This window comes from Pyrus communis, chromosome 13 (genome assembly GCF_041283825.1).
Source record: "Pyrus communis isolate YQ-2024b chromosome 13, ASM4128382v1, whole genome shotgun sequence".
Classification (NCBI taxonomy): Eukaryota; Viridiplantae; Streptophyta; class Magnoliopsida; order Rosales; family Rosaceae; genus Pyrus; species Pyrus communis.
This window is the reverse complement of record NC_142577.1, coordinates 27,220,930-27,238,376: the sequence shown is the minus strand read 5'-3', so window position 1 is coordinate 27,238,376 and position 17,447 is coordinate 27,220,930. Positions and strand designations below refer to the sequence as shown.

Here is a 17,447-nt window from a genome sequence, read left to right as displayed (position 1 = left end):
ACCTAGCCAGCAATCCACAAGTGAGTCCATCGCCATACTTCGATGAAAATTCGAACTTGTTCATATTTTCCCCAAAGCCATGGGCAGCTTCACGAACACCACCACATCCTTCCTCCAATTCCACATCGTCACCAAACCCCAAAATTTCCGTCACAAAATCTCACTGCCGGTAATCAGAGCATCCTTTCCAGGAGAAGAACACGAACAAGAAAATAATGCCACGAGTCGAAGAAAAATTGTGACAACATTTTTGGTCGCTACAATGGCACTTGGGGCACATCAACACGGGGTTGCCACACCGCTTGGACTAGCCGAAAATTGGGGCGTTCGTTCGTTTATAAGGGAACGTTTTTTCGAGCCTGGACTTTCTCCCGAAGATGCAGTGGCTAGGATTAGGCAGACTGCCGAAGGGCTACATAGCATGAGGGACATGTTGGAGGCCATGGCTTGGAGGTACGTCATATTTTACATTCGTCTAAAGTCTGCCTATCTTTCGCAAGACTTGAAAAATGCTGTGAATTTGGTGCCGGAAGCTCGCCGGAGTGAGTATGCTAAGACGGCCAATGAATTGGTGGATAACATGGCAGAGGTAATCTTCAATCGGTTTATCATCTTGCAATGTTGGCTACAAAAGGTTATCTTTCATCTGATTAATTACAATGTAATTACGTTTTTGCTGCAGCTTGATTATTATGTTCGAACGCCGAAGGTATATGAATCGTACTTGTACTACGAGAAGACATTGAAATCGATCGATGATTTGGTTGCACTACTGGCATAGTTCTAGTGGCTCGGGTTAATATTCTGAGTGGCTTGCATTAAAACCAAATATGTTTGGGTAAATAATAAATATAGAAGTGCATGAACTAATGCAATTTTCGTAGATTTGTGATTAGATTCATTTGGATTAGCTGTACAACTACATCATTGCAATTGAAAAAAAAAAATAAAATCAAGATATTGCAGATTGTAAGATGCAAAACCGCTCCAAATTTATGATTGGTAAATGAAGAAGTGATCACTGACCAAATTTTTTTTTGAGATTAATAAAACTGTACATTCTAAATTTAACATGGTCACCAAAGTCAAAACTTAAGAACAGCCACCGCACAACCACCACCCGTAGCATACCGGCGACTCTACGTTATGGGCCATGTCTTGGAGAAACTCAGTCTGAATCCGGAGAATTATGTGGTTGTAGCACTTGTCGATTTGTCTTACAAATTGGCTTTCATCAAAGCAAGCCAAAACTCTATGAACACAAAGTCTCAGAGAGCGGTTTGGGTTGTGCCGCAGTTTGTTGGACCATGTTAGCTTCGGATCAACGGATGATCTGGTTCCACTATTGGCCTAGTAGTAGGTGGGGTGACGTAATTAACCAAATATGTCTGGCTGTGTATGATTGATTAATCTTGCAGTTTTAGGAGATTTGTTTGTGCTTAAGATTCATTGCGGTGAGTGTTGGTTTTATTTAGCGCAAAAGAAAATTGTAATTAGATATTGTAAATATGGTTTAAAGTTTAATTAAATTTACACAAGATATATGTGATAATTACTAGAGCAAATCTTCCCATCACACACTTGCAAATTCATATTTGTATTCACACAAATAGATGGCATTCATCGCCAGCAGTTGCTTACAGCACATCAACGTCGAGAAATTGCCGCGGATGACATGATGATTAGCAATACAAGTACAGTTATGGCGACGAAGGAGCCAATGAGAGACCCGGAAATGCGTTCACAGAAGCTGTTGAACTGCTGACAGAAAGCGAACCAGTTGGTGGAGGGGTTCCCGTAGTGCGCCAGGTACACTATGGCTGTAGCAGCTGAAGCTCCGGCAGTTACAAGCCCCATCATCACCTTCACAACATTTGAATTTACTTATTAACCAAAGTAGCATTTAAAATTTGACAAAAGTTAAATGTTTGAGCAAAATAATAAGCTTAGGCAGCTTAAAGACTAATTTGTTACGGAAAGTGATTTCAACATGTCATTTCTCTCCTCTTTACTCTTTTGTTTTTTTTTTTCTGTCCTTTAGATTGAATAAAAGGTGAATCAATGGACATAAATAAACCGAGGAGTACAGCAGGAGAAAGGCGACTGCAGAAATCACTTCCCTTTAGTTAGCAATGATTTCCACGTCTTTTACCATGTCGGAGATGATCAAGATGATCCTACTGTTTACTGCTGCAGTCCAGATGATATGGACAATAGATACAGGAAGGGAAAGCACAAGGTAGACGCATACGATAGAATTGGTAATCACAAAGAACCTGCATGTGATATGAACACATGCTCAAAGTTTGAGCATTTTATCTTCGGAAAAAAAGAAAATAGTACAATTATTTTCGCGAAAACGAAAGATCCTTACGTTAACGTGGGAAGATCCTTGTACCGAGCCCTGAAGCGAACTGACCGCGCAGTGAAGGGAAGTGTTTCCCTGCTAGTTCCCATAGCTATGGCACTGGCTAATGTTCCGAGGACTGCGACGACTCGAAGAGTAAAGTCTAGGACAGAGAGCAATTTCCTCACCTTGATTTTTGGGATCGGTTTCGATGCTTCCGTAGCCTCAACAACTGGTCCTCCTCCCTCCTCCATTTTTTTTCTCCTCAGTTCTTTTCTTTGAAGCTGAGCTCTACAGTGGTTGGTTCTGATCTGGAGTGACAGGGGAAGGCAAGCTTTTATACTAATGTGCATGTTGGAGTTCAATCCTATGTGTAAACCTCTGATAGGCTGCAATATATATTATTCTATCTTTACCTGCTGCACTTGCTGTGCATATATAATTCTGAACCATGAGGATGTTTCCAACCCTAGAAATTCTGGTGACGCGTCCAGGTACTAGAAAAATGGCCAATGAAGATTATGAAGTCATCTGGAAATTCTGTGGAGAATGTTGTCACTGTGTAAGTGGGTTTGGTGCTTAGGTTCCCACCATGTTTTTTTTTTTTTTTCAATGACAAAACGGTTTTAACTATTCTTATTTTTTCGGAATAAGAGGTTACAACATTGAGTGTAACAAGACGGACACATTACCTTAATCAACTGATTTAACTAGATCTGAGGCGTGACAAATAAGTTCATATACTCTTTTTCTTCAACAAACACAAAGAAATTGTTAAAATAATCAAAAAGTAAAAACCATGGCATCATTTGTCATAAAACACTCCAGCTAGTATATTTAATCAAAATTATGGTACTAATTAATAATTACAACCCCAGACCGAACGGGGATTAGTGAAACAGATTGGGAAAACTTACTTACTGTCATGGCATGTTGAATCTTGGCCTCTCCCCTCGCCATTTTTGTATATCATCATGGAGATCTAACATGTAAACATGAGACAGACATGTAGCCAGGGACAACTTGCCGGTAATCTCCTGTCGAAAACACACCTACTTCTTCCTAAATGCCACTAATCCACGATGTAACGCTGGTGTTCGTAGCTAAACAAATCATAACCTATGATCTGAACTAATTTTCTTTATCGTACGTTATACCCCGAAGAGCCAAATTTTATTTGATGAACATATTATGTACCTGTAAATAACAGAAGAAGAAGAGAAGTTGGTTGCTTCCGGCAAGTCATCCTTGGCTGCAGCACACATTATTATCTCATGTTTGCATGCAAGACTTCAGATGAATATTCATAACTTGCAGTTGTCTGTGTGAATGGTTGGAAGAAGGGAAGAAGGGGAAATGTATATCTGTTGATGTCGAGCCAAATTATGCAAAGACGTAGTTACGGTTTTCTTTAGACAATTCGATATTCTAAACTGCTATGGTCGACAGTCATGAGATTGGTATTCTTTGCTCCATACTCTTACTTATAAGCAAAGCTTTTTCTTGGAAACAGAATCTTATCATCACTTGCCAAAAATCATGTCTGGATAATTAAGCCCATAAAGATTATGGGAAGCAATGCCTGTCGATCATCGGAAAAAGATGTTTTGCACATGATGGGTGTCTCTTTTGTGATGTAATGGCATATGGGGCAATGCATAGAATGATGAAAATGGTTATGGGGCGTGACACGGACTACCTAACTGGTAATTATAATCTCCTTTTCTTTTTCACCTTTGGGTACCTTGATGGAGTAGAAATTAATACCACCGACGTCCGATTTTAGGAGTAAGATTTTCTCCTCTTCTAATCTCACTCTCCTTCTCTTACCTATGATTAAACCATCAACTTGTGACTTCTTTATAAAGAAAGAAAGACAATGAAAAAAGTGTGAGAAGATGAGACTTTCTCAAAGTGAAACTCTTCATGGATTCTCTGCCATCTCATAATTTAACATTAATTCCCGTAACATCGTTATTAAACAACACGAGATGACAGAATGTTCATGGAGAGTCTCATTTTTTAGAAAGTCTCTGAAGCGTTTTTCTTATTACCAAACATTGTTTTACCCTATAGAGTTTGAACTTCACCGCTTCATTCCCTGTGCGCACTCAAATTTCAACCAACTGTATTTTGATTTATCGATATTTCTCTTCTCAAAAGACGTCCCGAGTTCAAACTCCTCAAGAGAAAAGTTAAAAATAAAAAAATAATAATAAAAAAGCAGATATGGATTTGAGGCCGAGGTTGATGAAAATAAAGGCCCAAAGGACACAGAATTCAACCCGGTCCAATTGAAAAAAAAGGCCTCAATTCTCACACGCCCAAAAGAGTGCCACTCGCTCTTACCCGCTCTTAAGATTCGAGACAATGTGCCGCGTACAGCGTATTCTCTAGGCTTGCTTCTTCTTCTCCGGAGAGCCTCTGCTGCTGCTGCTTCAGCTTCCGCAATCGGATCCGATCCTTGATTAGGTAATCTTCCAACCCTTTCGCTTCAATTCTGCTATTTCCCAGTTCAGAAATCTCGATATTTATCATTCAAAACTATTAGATTTCTGCTGCAAATCAAGCAACTTAGCTGCCCAGTAGCAAACTCACTGATATCTCTAATCCGGGTTCATCCAAAAGTCCATGTTCCAATTGGTTTTTGCTCTGATTTTTTTATGATTACCCCTAATAGGAACCGTATTTACAGTTTTTGCCATATTTTCAGCTCTTCTTTCACCAATTGAAGCTTCTTGCATGTTATATGAGTTTGGATTCGTGTTGTTTTTCTTCTTCTTTTTGTTGTTTTTATTGGTGCCTTTGTGCGTGCGGAAAGATTTGCTTTGAATTGTTTTGCTGCAAAGATTTGACTTTCTTTGTTACCATAGTTCTATGTCATCTTCAAGATGCTGATCCGAGCCATTTCGGCTAAGGGTTAAATAGGGAAGTTGAACTTCGCTGCTCTTGTAACCGGAGTTTTATCTTCAATGTTGGGTATTTGGTAGGGCATGTTGAAAGGCTGCATCTTCGGTGATGCGCCGGGAGAGTGGTTTGATGGAATTAGTGCGGTTACTTCAATGTGTTTTCATGGCATCATACATTTATCAACATAGTCATAGTGATATTTCTGTGATTTGATGGATAGAGTTGCACCAATGAATAGGTTGATCTTATTATAAGTAATTGTTGTATGAGATTTTAAAAAACGGAAGGAACTGGTTCGCTTATTTGGAATTCCCAAGGAAATGGCTACGTTTGTTTACATCTGTTATGCTTGGGTGAACGAGTCTTTTGTTTTTGCAGTTGTCGCCAGCACCCTGAGCAAAATATGTCCGGTACAAACATGGATGAGGTTAAGGAGCAAGAGGTTGCTGATAGCACTCCTATGGATCTTGGTGATGGTGATGATGCCGGGGGAGACCAAAAAGCTTCAAATGAAAATCATGGAAATCCCATGCCTTCAGCCCAACAGGAGGTGCAACTCTGCTCTACAATTTAGTTCCGAAATTTTTTGAAATGTCCTACCTATTGCCCTGTTGTCTATTAGTACAGATTGTTTCCTTTGCATTGATATTCTCTTTTTGTTTCAAACTTTCCCAAAGTCTTAAACTTTCAGTTATCGTATGAAGTTATGCAGTAGGATCATTGTCTATGATTCTGTCTTCTGCAGGAGGCAGCAATTAAGAAAAAGTATGGAGGCATACTACCAAAGAAGACTCCCCTAATATCCAAGGTAATTGTTGGTCTTGTATCCTTTTTTCTTCTTATCTCCCCACTGACCAATGTTGCTATTCTAGTTTTCGCTTTATCAAGATAAAGTTACAAACAAACAAGTTCAAATTTTCTGTCAGGACCATGAGCGCGCTTATTTTGATTCTGCTGATTGGGCATTGGGAAAGGTACTCGTAGTTGTGGATTTTCTTAAACTGCAGTTGCTATGACACTTTTAAATGACTTATCTCTTTGCCTATCTTTGGTTCTTTTCACTTCTTCAACAGCAAGGAGCAAAGCCAAAAGGGCCACTTGAAGCACTCCGCCCAAAGCTGCAGGTATGTTTGATGATATCATCCTGATTTTCTTACCTCAAGATAGGTGTTAGTTCAAATATCGGCCAACGCCAATTGAAAACTAAAATTGTAACCGTATATGCTGATTCCGCTCTGCTCCTGCCAATTTTTGCTATACATCAAGTTTGTTTGTTTGCATTTGTGGTGGTTTTAATCTCTTATTTGATCTTTTTTGTTGTCATCAGCCCACACCACACCAGCAGGGGCGTTCAAGACGCTCAGCTTATTCTCGTGGAGGCGAAGGTGATGGTATGTGCAATCAATCACCAGTAAACTTCTTGTACATGTTAAACACCACTTCAATACTCGAACTCCTTTTTCTTTTCCATATGGCAGATGGCGGAAATATGAACATTTCCTCGGAGGATCAACTAGATAGTGGCAGCGGTAACAACACTGGCTATGAGGATCAGACCCACCACCACGAGTAGCTGCTGCCTGCTGCATTTTCGCAAATTAGAAGCTGAGCATTCTGTCATTACTACAGTACCAGAGCGAATAACGTGAACAATGCCGGATTTTGTACTGGCTGTAACGTGTAACATGAATCGTGTACACACTGATGAACACATGACATTCATTTACTTAAAATTGCATGTTGGATGTATACATTATACACTGCAGGCAGAATTTTAACTGTTTATGGCGCTATTTTAACCGTCAAAACAAGCAAAAAGTAATAAGATTAAACGACATTGGTTATACGGTACTTAGCCAAGAAAAAATTGCGCCACGTGGCCTAATCACATTGCGTTCCGATCCTTCTCCGACCTGAGTCAACTCGGATTCTTCAACCGCTGGGTCACTGGCGCTGGACTGGCTCTGCGTCAGCAGCGGATATGTTCGTGCAGAGGACGGCGCTTCATTGAAGCAGCAGCGGCGACATCGTGATTTCCCATTTGGCCGCCATGGCTTCTAATTTGAAGGGTATTTTCGGTTAAAATGGTTAGATGGGTATACGTTCATGAATGCATGGGCCATGTTAGAAAAAGTTCACCCTCCAAGTCCAGACTGGTGCGAGGAGTTTTATGCATCGGTTTTGAATACCTCCATGAAGTCTTATGATGATGAGGTTAATGATTATAAACTTAAGTTAACAACTGTTAATAGTTTTGATCTCATTTTCGACTACAGGCTTGTTTGAGACTGCTTCTAGATAGATTAAAAGCGTTTCTCTCTTGTGTCAATTAAAAGCGTTTCTGACTACGTTTGACAAAAATACTGAAATGTTTTTGGGTCACATAAGCGGATTTAGAGAAGCATATGCTCTTGAAGAATACTTCAACTTTTCAGTTAGCACTTCGATTTTCAGTGAAGTATCAATGTGCTTTTAATGACACCTCTAGCAGAAGCTATTTTGAGCAAAAATGCTTTCATACAAAAGCACTTCCTATCCAAACTGGCCAAAGTTTGAGATTAGCGTAGGGATGTTTTAACTGCGATATCATTTGATGGTTAAGATTGCAGGTTACAAGGCAGAGCTCCTTGCTGAACTGAAAGGAAAAGCTGAGCAAGTGTTGGAAATTGGTATTGGGACTGGTCCTAATCTGAGATACTACGCTGCTGATAGTGGTGTTCGGCTGGGGTTTTTGGCGTGGATCCGAATATAAAGATGGAAAATTATGCTCGGGCTGCTGCTGTGGCTGCCTGTCTGCCCCTTCGAATTTTGAGTTTACACAAGCAGTGTGTGAAAACTTCAAACTTACCTTATGGCATAGCATAAAAAACCGAAACTGGTTAGCAATAAAACTATTTTCCAATGCATAATTTCTTGTTAAGATGATCACTGGCTAAAGGAACCTAGTAAGATGCAAGTTTTTATTTTTTTGAGCTGCTTTGTTTACCTGTGATTAAATTTTGTTTTTCAAGTTTTCGTTTGCATTCGCAATTGTGTTTGCGTTTTGTTTGTGATGCAAGAAAGTTCTGTTTTTCATAGCCGGGAAATGCTAATCTTAACAGGTTGGGGAGGCTATTCCCATTAGATGATGCTTCAGTTGATGCAGTTGTTGGAACTCTTGTGTTGTGTTCTGTTAAAGATGTCGATAACACTCTGAAAGGTAATTTAGCTTACGAGGGGCACAATTTCCTTTTCGTACGCTTGCAGCACGAGGTAATTGTCGTCTAAGGGTTACTACTTGTGATTGTATATGCCTTTGCTTTCTAAGTTGATCGTTTGGGAAGCATCCGTTTTATTTCTTTAGCTTTCGAAAAAACTGCTCCTTCTCGCTGTCAAATGATGATGTGAAATGCGCGTTCGTTTCTCACACAAAGTAACTTCCGCAGTCTGCAGACCGTGTTAATCTAAAATCCGAATTATTAACAAGTTCATTTGTCCTGTAACCTTCAGATATAAAAGGGAGTTATAAGACCAGGCGGACGTTACCTGTTCGTGGAGCATGTGGCTGCAAAAGGTCGTGTGAGCTGGAAATCTTAAGAGTATTGTGGTTTATCATTTTGTTTGCAGCTGTATGGTGCTACTGCAGATGGTACAATCCTTAGATTCATACACAATGTTCTTGATCCTCTGCAACAAACCCTAGCTGATGGGTGTCGTCTCACCTGGGAAACGAGAAGCAAACACAATTGCGACCACCTTGTCCAAATCCGGGTTCTCGGAAATTAACCTTCACACGACCACCTTGTCCAGTGCCTCAATTATAAACCCTCAAGTGTGCGGAATAGCTTGTAAGTGACAACGTAAGGTTATTACCCCGTCGTTCAATATTGGTCTCAACACGTAACGCGAGAGAGAACAAAAAAAAGTGAGTGCATGAACCTGCATGCGATGGCTAAATTTTCTTCTATGCATTATCATTCGGCTTGTGGGCCTCAAGGTTCTTGCTTGTTGCTGAAGGGAAGTTGAACTAACAATTACATAATTCCTGATGAATTAGCAATTAGCGTAATCTGTTTGTTACACCTATAAGCTATAATAATGTGTGATTATCAACTTAAATGAAAAGGGATCCCATAAATAATGGTCATTTATTAGAGAAATTTTTGTGTATCAGATCGTGTTTCTGACACACTGAAAAAGCTCTCCAATTATCTAAGCTCAAAAGGCAATTTGTGCAATAAAGGAGTATAATTTGGACCGAGAACGAGCCACAAGTGCCATATTATAATTACCTTATGGCCGGGAGGTCCACTTGATATCCAAAAAATGTTGATGGAGAATGTTGGCTAGATAAGACGTTTTATAGCGGGTCGAAAATTGAGTTTGATTCTAATTAATAGGACTAACTCTTACAGTGCACCAAAAACTTTAGGTACATAGAAATGGTTCCAATTTATGAGTTAAATTATTTAATTTTTATACTCACATGAGTCACTGTAAAATGTCGTGTAGGAAGCGTGGTTATGAAACAATTGTGGTCACTACAACCTCAACGCAAGGAATTTGGCAACTTCACTTGGGCCTCAAGAGTAAATCCATATGTTCCAACTTCTCCTATTCTTTTTAACGTAACCATGAAATAAATAAATAGACATATGATTTTTTAATCCTACAAGAATAAAACAAATTCTATAACTTAGAAAATCATCAGCCAAATTAAATATATATTATCCTGCTTAGGTTGGTCCCATAATGTGTGGTGTGTATATATATCTCTCATGTCTAATTTAATATACAATCTTTTTAGCTTCTTTCAATCTTATACAATTTAATATATAATCCAATTATGGGCATGGACAATTAAAATAAATGTAAAGAAAGTAAGTTGAAAAAGAAGAAAAAAAATTAATGACAAATTTTTCGTACAAAAAAACAACAACAATGATCATATCTTATTACATTAAATAAGATCAGCTATATAAATCTTAAAATGCTACTGCGTTCGATTTTGCATTGTTTTTCGTTGTCAGTTCTAAACAATTTATATCTATTCTTTTTAAATTATGAGAAAATTGGAAGAATAATTATGAGTCATGTCATGCAACATAAAAAAACCAATCTTTGCCACCTATACAAAATTGTTAATTAAACTGCACCCAAAAGAGAAGGCAATTGATTAAGGGTTTTGATAAAGTTTAATGGTGATTACATAAAATTATGCAAAAAGGGAGGATCTTAATGCAAAAAGGTCCACTAAACATGCTCCTCCTTTTTCTCCCCAAATATATTTAGGGTTTTCCATTTCTTCCTCAGTTGACGACCAGTCTCGCCTAGGTCACGGCTCTGACTCAGAGAGTTTCTTCTCGTGCTTCTTCACCGTCGCCTAATTGTAAGCTCCTGTCTCTCTCACTTTCTCGATTTACATTTCAGGGATTCAAAAATACTCAATTGTTTATATCCAATTTCTAGGGTTTTCCACTGATTTCAGCTCCCAAATGCGCGTTCCATCTGCTTTTTTTTCTTCACTGTAATTTCTGGATGTGTTTTTGGTGTTTCGAAGACTAAATTTTTGGTCTTTTGAAAAAAAAATTTTACTGAGATTTTTGTTGAATATTCTATAAATATGAAAAAAATGCACTTTCCGAAAGACTTGAAATTTGAGTTAACTTGGGTCGTTATCAAAATACCCTTTTGACATAGGTGGTAAAAGTCACTGGATTTGTCAAATTTATGTAATTTTCGGCTCTTTGCAGTTGTTAGTAGTTATCTCTATGCATTTCATTGTTTTTGTTTTAATAGCTGATGTATGGTAGTGGTGATGGATTAGTTTGTTGTTGAGTATTTGCATTCTGATGTTTTATTTTGTTGAAAGCTTGAAGCGAATTGCGTATTCGGTGTTTGAACAGAGCCTTGTCTGAGTTCTTCTGACTTAACTTTGTTCGTAGGGTTTGCCACTATGACCGTTGAAGAATTTTGAAAGTTTTCTGCTTTGCTGAAGAAGTTTGGGGGTGTTAGCAGCATACTTATATTATGTCTGGTTAATGTGGAAGGAACTCTGATCCTATTTATACTTGAGTTTGCCCGTTTTACGTGTGAAGTTCATAAGGTCATAGAAAACCCTTGAGTACAGCATTAGTAAGGTCAGACGTTGCCTAGTACATCGTAGTATGATGTGTTGTACCATGAGCCTTTGATAAGTGACACTTGGCATAAATGAGCGTAACTTGTTTCTGTGATGACGAATTCTTGTGAGTAATGTAAATTAATGAGCTGAGCTTCAGGAAGCTTAGTAGCAAACAGAATCAATCTTCTTGTGTCTTATAAAAAATAGCTAAAACGGGGTCGCTGTGTTGTGTGGCCGCAAGGCCACATGAATCACATACTGCCAGTAGGGACTGGTCAATGGGTCCAGCAGAGCCATGCTGGCGAACTAATACCAGCTTCTCACCACCCCCATCAAGATGGGATTTCCGTTTCCAACCTGAAGAATTACAATATGGTTTTCATGATGGTATTCAGCAATATGGGTCTTCTACTTCATCAAACAGTAAAGGAAGTAGGGGCTGGGTAAGAGGCAACAATCTCTACAATCACCACTACTCAGCTTCTGATGGTGCTGGGCTGTTTTTAAGTGGTTCATCTGACCTTTCTCAAGGGCCTCAATGGACACCTCCAGCAATACAGGAAATCAGTGTAGATGATTATGAAACTGCAAAAAGGAGAGGTAATACAATTGATGATGAATCTTTATTCTGTTATATTTGTGCAAACACACACATTATGACATCTGAGATGAATTTCTACTTCTTGGCTTTAAATCTGGCGACAGAAAGTGCAGATAAGTAATGTTTGGTAACCTCAATGATTAAGATATTTCTCGGATTCCATATATTTTTCCAGTTCATTTAGTTGGATTGAACTGGACCATAGTACCATTTTATGCCTGTTAATGATCTTACAATGTATCAATGAATTTGTGCAAAGTATCTGCATGATTATTGTTTATAGTTTTGAGTTACACATCTGCATCTGCAGCTACTCCACAATTTGAGTGTATGTAACAGTCTCGTGAAAAATATTATTACATATATAGTACCCGTTAACATCTGTGTGCATGTGTGTACCGTGAAGGTGTCACAAAAAGCTAAGCCATCTGAATTAGGTGATCTGATAGATGGTTCTTACTAACTATCCTACGTATATGTCCCATTTGGTTATTATAGATCATCTGTTGGACACTTCTATAATGATAACTAGTGTCATGCTTGACTACTTATACTTAACAACTTAAAATGCATCTTGTTCTTCTCGATCATGTAGGGTGCTAGTGATAAAGAATTTTTGGAGCTTATTGTATCTGATCTGGAATTCCATTCGTTTCAAGATCATTTCTATGAGTTAGTAAACTTGGATGTGGACCTTTGTTGTGCCCATTAGATTCCCAGGTACCGGATTGCAGATGATCACAAGTTCAATTGACATTTCGTACTTTTGAGATTCTTGATAGAGTATCCTCGGGGATTTTCAAAGTTTCCATTTTGAAGGATTTGGTTATATCATTTGAAGTGTAGCCCTGATTGAGTTCTTGCCATTGCCATTGATTATAACAAACCATGCTTAAACAATTTCCATGATTGATCATTAATCAGGTCCTTCCAGCTTTGTAAAAATAGAGAACTGAAAATATATACTTATTAAGGACGTTCATTCTCAAGATTGTCATTGTTTGGTAATATTCATGTTGTAACTCATTTTGTTTTAACTTCACTCCTACTTGCTAGGTACAGCTTTGGGGCATACATCCTTTAGACCTACCATGGAGGTATTGTATGAGATTTTAACTTTCCTAGTTTGTCAGATTAAGGAAATTTGTTTAGCGTTTCCTTTTATGGTATCTTTGCAGGGAACCTCAGAAATCCAAGACATGGGGGGCTCCACCTCATCCCGTTCGGACAGTGGCGAGTCTGAACCCACTGTCAAGCCGTACCTATCTTCTCATCATACATATGCAAGTCGGTGTTCGTTCATGTCCAAACCTATTCATCCCTTGTCCTTTCCTGCACAAACTTCCCCCAGAGAGTCTTCTGATCTCACAGTTGCTGGGTTTCCAGAGTATGATTCTGCTACTCCTCAAAGAGATGGCCACCGCTGGAGTAGTGCCAGTAGCAGCATTGATTTTGCAGATGTTTCTGAGTCATTTGAGGCAGAGGTTTCTGGTCGACCTTGTAATAATGTATCTGATGGTTTTAGATGTGGCATGTGTGAAAGGTTTCTTTCACAGAGATCACCTTGGAGTTCTCGTCGGATAGTGAGAAGTGGAGATATGCCAGTTACCGGGGTTCTTTCTTGCTCTCATGTTTTCCATGCAGAGTGCTTGGAGCAAACAACACCCAAGACACGAAAAAGCGACCCTCCCTGTCCCCTATGTGCCAGATTTGAGGAAGAAAATCTCCAAGAGCAACAAGGCTTCTCAAGATTGCGGGCTGGTTTTCCAAGGCTTAGACCAATTAGTGATGATGGGCCATCCAGGCCTTGGGGCTGTGCACAGGTGGGAGATTGCGTTGAAGGGGCTTTGCATGCTCCCCCGCGCAATAGTATGCTGTTGCTTAACAGGAGTCGCATAAAGAAAAATCTTTCTTTGAAAGGTAATTTGGGCAAAGAGTTTCCAGGTAAGCTAAGAAAAATTGGTTCTCACTCTTTGCAGCATTTGAGTGGAAAATCAGTCGACCAGGGAGCAGTTGGAAGCTCAAAATCAAAGATGACAGCAGGCCCGAGTTTTAAAAACTGAAGAAAACACATAGCTAAGTGGAAGTTTGGAGTCGAAATTTTTCTCAATAGGCGATCGTTGAAGTCTGCTAATTGGTTGGAAGTCTCTATAGATCGTTATATATCAACCGTGATTTGCAAAAACCTATCGCCTTGTATAGATTCGATCTTGTGCAAATTGTGTTGGAAACCCTTTTTGGAAGTAGACAACTGCAGTGTTTAACGTTGTTATTGTGCCTCTGTATTTTGCTTGTGAATGATTTTTCTTCCCCTTGTGGAAATGAATATCTGATTTTGTCTGAAGACTAAAGAGTCCTGTGTTGCACATTTCGCTCGCTCAGTCGACTCAATCTCTGTGTAGACGTGTCATGTCAACCATCTGGCAAAATATTGTTACATTATCATTTACTTTTTTTACTTTTTTATTTATTTATTTAGGCTTTTAGTGACAAACCCATCGACACGATTTTTGACACTTACGTATTGAAATGTCAATAACAAACACCAGTAATATGGACAAAATGTTGATATTAAATAAACGGCTACGTGATCAAGCAACATGAATCTTGTTTGATATTTGAGAAGCTTTTTATTCACTTGGCATGGTAGACATATTAGCCGCTGTCACAGATTACAGACAAGAACAAAGATAATGGAAAAAAAACAAAAAAATTGGATTAAGTTGTGTGGGGAGTGCAACGTAACATATTAACATGCACATATTAATACAGACAATTTCACCATCAAATATTGGTCCTCTACATATCCTGCAATTTGCATGCGTATATCGAAGGGATCTAACATGTTGCTGCAAAAACTTTATCATATCCTTGTTGTTCTGGGCCAGATTTCTTTTCAGGGATCGGATTTCTTGGACCATCTCGTGTAATTACTCAGATGTGAGTGTAAAGTTCACCCTCCACCACAAAAAGTGTTTATAATTAGAGTGTATTATAATTTAGCCAAGTGAGAACAATTTTCCTGAATTCAAATCTTCTCTGGCTCTCGCAGTCCCAGTTCAAGAGAGGGAGAGAGAGAGACACGGATCCTTGATTTATGAGGTGAGTCAGTGAATAGGCTTAGGAGGACCATAGAATTCAAAATGAGCAGTCCAGAGTTTTCGATCGATCGGCTCCGAATTAAGAGATCCGGAGAGAATCTCGATACAATTTTCCCATTTGAAATTTTTTACCAATGGAAATGGGGTTAGTGGAATATTTTCTGCGGGGACCATCATCTTCTCCTTCCCCACAATCATGTGCGGAGCCGGGTTTGACCCAGACAAATGCACATCCTGCATTTGTAAGATGCCACCATGCCCAGATGTTCTGTTCTTTTCTTCGAACCATCAACTATCACTATTTCTGCAACTGGGCCATGTTTGAACATCACAAATGGAACTTTCACCCACTAGCCTATTGTATTTGTAGCCATGTTATGGTCCCTTTCCTTGTCACAATCAGATTAAAAGCCCTAATTACTCCTACAAAGATTTGAGATGGTATTGCGATTGTGACTAGATTATAGGCCCATAGGCTAAGTATTTAGATTTTACATGATAATACAATATTCTCAATCACTCTAATCTACGAAGTTGATGATTCGAAATTAAAAGCGAATGAGACACGCACATTGTATTAACTAACTGACCTAATTAACCACTTAATGTTTTTATTTTACAGTATGATATTTTAAATCATTCTAATTTACGATGTGAGTAACTTAAACTTTAGTGAATGAGATAAAATACTACCTTAATCCATTGACATAACTCACACATGCTTTTGAATTCGCTTTCCTAATGGGAGTGATAAAGTTTTGAACTTGTCAAAGAATGTACAATTTGAAACAAAAGATCGAAGCATATCTTTAATTTCCTTTTGGAAAAGGGAAAACCCTTCACCCTTTGTTTCATGCCATCTCTCTAAATTTGTGGGAGCATCTAGTCATGTTTAAATCTAGTAATTATCCTAACAATTATCATTTCGCAGTCGACAATAGTAATGTGATGTCCCAATTCAATTGATTTGATTAGCTTAATGAATGCAAATATTAACCAAGCTCATCATGCATGAGGCAAATATCTATCAATCCTATACGACCAATGTGTCTCTTTCTTTTTCTTTCTTTTGAACGACTTTATAAATTACAAATCGTTATTTTTTTTTTAATTTTGCAAAGTCAAATTCAGTTGGCGCTCAAACTGAATGGAATAAGGGTTTAAGAAGAAAGTAATTTTTTATGACAAAAGTAAAAAGTTTAGTTAGGTATTTAGGTTGCATGCATGTTGGTTTAACTTGACAAAAGACTTAAGGGACCGAACTAGGTCTGGCTCGAGCGTGCTAAATCCCACCGAGATTATAAAATATCATCCAATAACATCTTAGCACGTAGCTTAATCTCATTGCTAAACCTACCACCTAGAAGGCTCAACCCACCGCGATATCTGTGGCCAAGTCGGTGCCTAAGTTGCATGCATGCATGTTCTTAACTAGTTATCTGATGAGGTAATTAAACCAGCTCCAGGCTGTTTAAATTTAATAACAAAAGATTAGGGTTTTGCTCCTTTATGTATTTTTGTAATGAAGTTTTGCTCCTTTAAGGTGAGCTGCATGTGAGGGGTGGGAGGGGGCCCATTACAGACCAAGCGTGCATGAAGAACTTTATCAGTTGAGAGTTGAGGAGGAACTCCTCCAACATGCTGGCCTCTTTCATGTGGGATTGTTTCCTAAACAGTACTTGCTCTGCCCAACCTAACGTCACTCTCTTCTCTTCGAGTTCAAGCAATCGTTCCTCCTATGAAATACACGACGACACGTGATACGTTTCAGACACTGATATTTTATATCTTTAGTGTTCTCATTTTAGGTAAGTCTTCTTCTTAGACTATGGTGTGAGATGTCTTGGTATTCATTGGTTGAGCGAAGTTGAAAAATAGTTTGTAATAAAACTTGAAGTGGATTCGCTCTTGTTTAGTGGTTCCAAAGCTCATCACCTTGTCATTGAGGCACGTCTTCAAACGCTGTACCATACGCTTTAGTGGGTGTCCATGTTGTCGTTCAATGGATTTTTACTTTTTTCTTATCTTCTTTTTCATTTAGTGCAGAGCTGGATTCAATTAGCAGTGCTTAGGTTTTTCTTTTTCTCTATCATATATCCAATCCATGCACCCATCTTATAGCATGAAAAGTACCATTCGGACAGCCACAACCATATCACGCTCACTCATTTTTATCCTTTCCTAGAATTCTTTTCTCAAGGTCTCAATTTCAACATTTGATAAATGGAGAATCCTGATCTAGAAATGATTTAGATTTTTTTTTTTTTTTTTTTTGCGACAAATATATATATCAACATCAACTTTTAATATGCTTTCTTCTTAAGATGATAAAATCTAACATGTAAACAAAAATATATATCAGCAATTGTAGAGCAGATTATCTCC

The 17,447-nt window shown here is 38.5% G+C and overlaps 4 protein-coding genes and 1 pseudogene across 8 annotated transcripts; 4 read left to right on the top strand and 1 right to left on the bottom strand.

The window, feature by feature from the left end:
- The first annotated feature begins 5 nt into the window (after positions 1 to 5).
- Positions 6 to 982, top strand: LOC137737902 (photosynthetic NDH subunit of lumenal location 2, chloroplastic). The gene is made up of 2 exons (XM_068477479.2): positions 6 to 589; positions 683 to 982. The coding sequence occupies exons 1-2, from the start codon at positions 80 to 82 to the stop codon at positions 779 to 781; spliced, it is 609 nt and encodes a 202-aa protein (XP_068333580.2). The 5' UTR covers positions 6 to 79; the 3' UTR covers positions 782 to 982.
- A 599-nt stretch (positions 983 to 1,581) lies between these two features.
- LOC137737903 (casparian strip membrane protein 1) lies at positions 1,582 to 3,788 on the bottom strand. 4 transcript variants are annotated; one of them, XM_088682209.1, is made up of 5 exons: positions 3,040 to 3,788; positions 2,764 to 2,887; positions 2,375 to 2,658; positions 2,153 to 2,276; positions 1,582 to 1,863 (listed from the first exon to the last, which is right to left on the bottom strand). In XM_088682209.1, exons 3-5 carry the CDS (start codon positions 2,599 to 2,601, stop codon positions 1,648 to 1,650), a joined length of 567 nt encoding a protein of 188 aa, XP_088538335.1. In that variant the 5' UTR covers positions 2,602 to 2,658; positions 2,764 to 2,887; positions 3,040 to 3,788; the 3' UTR covers positions 1,582 to 1,647. The 4 variants fall into 4 exon arrangements, with proteins under 4 accessions (XP_088538335.1, XP_088538334.1, XP_088538333.1 ...); XM_088682208.1 differs by having other exon boundaries at positions 2,764 to 3,788; XM_088682207.1 differs by having other exon boundaries at positions 2,375 to 2,887.
- Positions 3,789 to 4,660: 872 nt separating this feature from the next.
- LOC137737086 (uncharacterized) lies at positions 4,661 to 7,042 on the top strand. Its single transcript, XM_068476448.2, has 7 exons — positions 4,661 to 4,819; positions 5,636 to 5,807; positions 6,003 to 6,065; positions 6,184 to 6,231; positions 6,331 to 6,381; positions 6,585 to 6,648; positions 6,736 to 7,042. Exons 2-7 carry the CDS (start codon positions 5,661 to 5,663, stop codon positions 6,828 to 6,830), a joined length of 468 nt encoding a protein of 155 aa, XP_068332549.1. The 5' UTR covers positions 4,661 to 4,819; positions 5,636 to 5,660; the 3' UTR covers positions 6,831 to 7,042.
- Positions 6,910 to 9,092, top strand: LOC148692032 (uncharacterized; annotated as a pseudogene).
- A 1,347-nt stretch (positions 9,093 to 10,439) lies between these two features.
- Positions 10,440 to 14,312, top strand: LOC137737028 (uncharacterized). Of its 2 annotated transcripts, none has more exons than XM_068476373.2 (4): positions 10,440 to 10,625; positions 11,182 to 11,960; positions 13,024 to 13,058; positions 13,140 to 14,312. In XM_068476373.2, the coding sequence occupies exons 2-4, from the start codon at positions 11,639 to 11,641 to the stop codon at positions 14,022 to 14,024; spliced, it is 1,242 nt and encodes a 413-aa protein (XP_068332474.2). In that variant the 5' UTR covers positions 10,440 to 10,625; positions 11,182 to 11,638; the 3' UTR covers positions 14,025 to 14,312. The 2 variants fall into 2 exon arrangements, with proteins under 2 accessions (XP_068332474.2, XP_068332472.2); XM_068476371.2 differs by having other exon boundaries at positions 10,444 to 10,625; positions 13,018 to 13,058.
- Positions 14,313 to 17,447: the final 3,135 nt, after the last annotated feature.

Coding starts and splice junctions, on each gene's coding strand:
- LOC137737028 (XM_068476371.2), top strand. CDS start 11,639: ATGGGTCCAGCAGAGCCATGCTGGCGAACTAATACCAGCTTCTCACCA. Junction 11,961..13,017: donor TGAAACTGCAAAAAGGAGAG/GTAATACAATTG, acceptor CCTACTTGCTAG/GTACAGCTTTGGGGCATACA. Junction 13,059..13,139: donor CCTTTAGACCTACCATGGAG/GTATTGTATGAG, acceptor GTATCTTTGCAG/GGAACCTCAGAAATCCAAGA.
- LOC137737086 (XM_068476448.2), top strand. CDS start 5,661: ATGTCCGGTACAAACATGGATGAGGTTAAGGAGCAAGAGGTTGCTGAT. Junction 6,066..6,183: donor AGACTCCCCTAATATCCAAG/GTAATTGTTGGT, acceptor ATTTTCTGTCAG/GACCATGAGCGCGCTTATTT. Junction 6,232..6,330: donor CTGATTGGGCATTGGGAAAG/GTACTCGTAGTT, acceptor CTTCTTCAACAG/CAAGGAGCAAAGCCAAAAGG.
- LOC137737903 (XM_068477480.2), bottom strand. CDS start 2,700: ATGCACATTAGTATAAAAGCTTGCCTTCCCCTGTCACTCCAGATCAGA. Junction 2,277..2,374: donor AAGGATCTTCCCACGTTAAC/GTAAGGATCTTT, acceptor TATCACATGCAG/GTTCTTTGTGATTACCAATT. Junction 1,864..2,152: donor TCTTGATCATCTCCGACATG/GTAAAAGACGTG, acceptor AATGTTGTGAAG/GTGATGATGGGGCTTGTAAC.
- LOC137737902 (XM_068477479.2), top strand. CDS start 80: ATGGGCAGCTTCACGAACACCACCACATCCTTCCTCCAATTCCACATC. Junction 590..682: donor TGGTGGATAACATGGCAGAG/GTAATCTTCAAT, acceptor TTTTTGCTGCAG/CTTGATTATTATGTTCGAAC.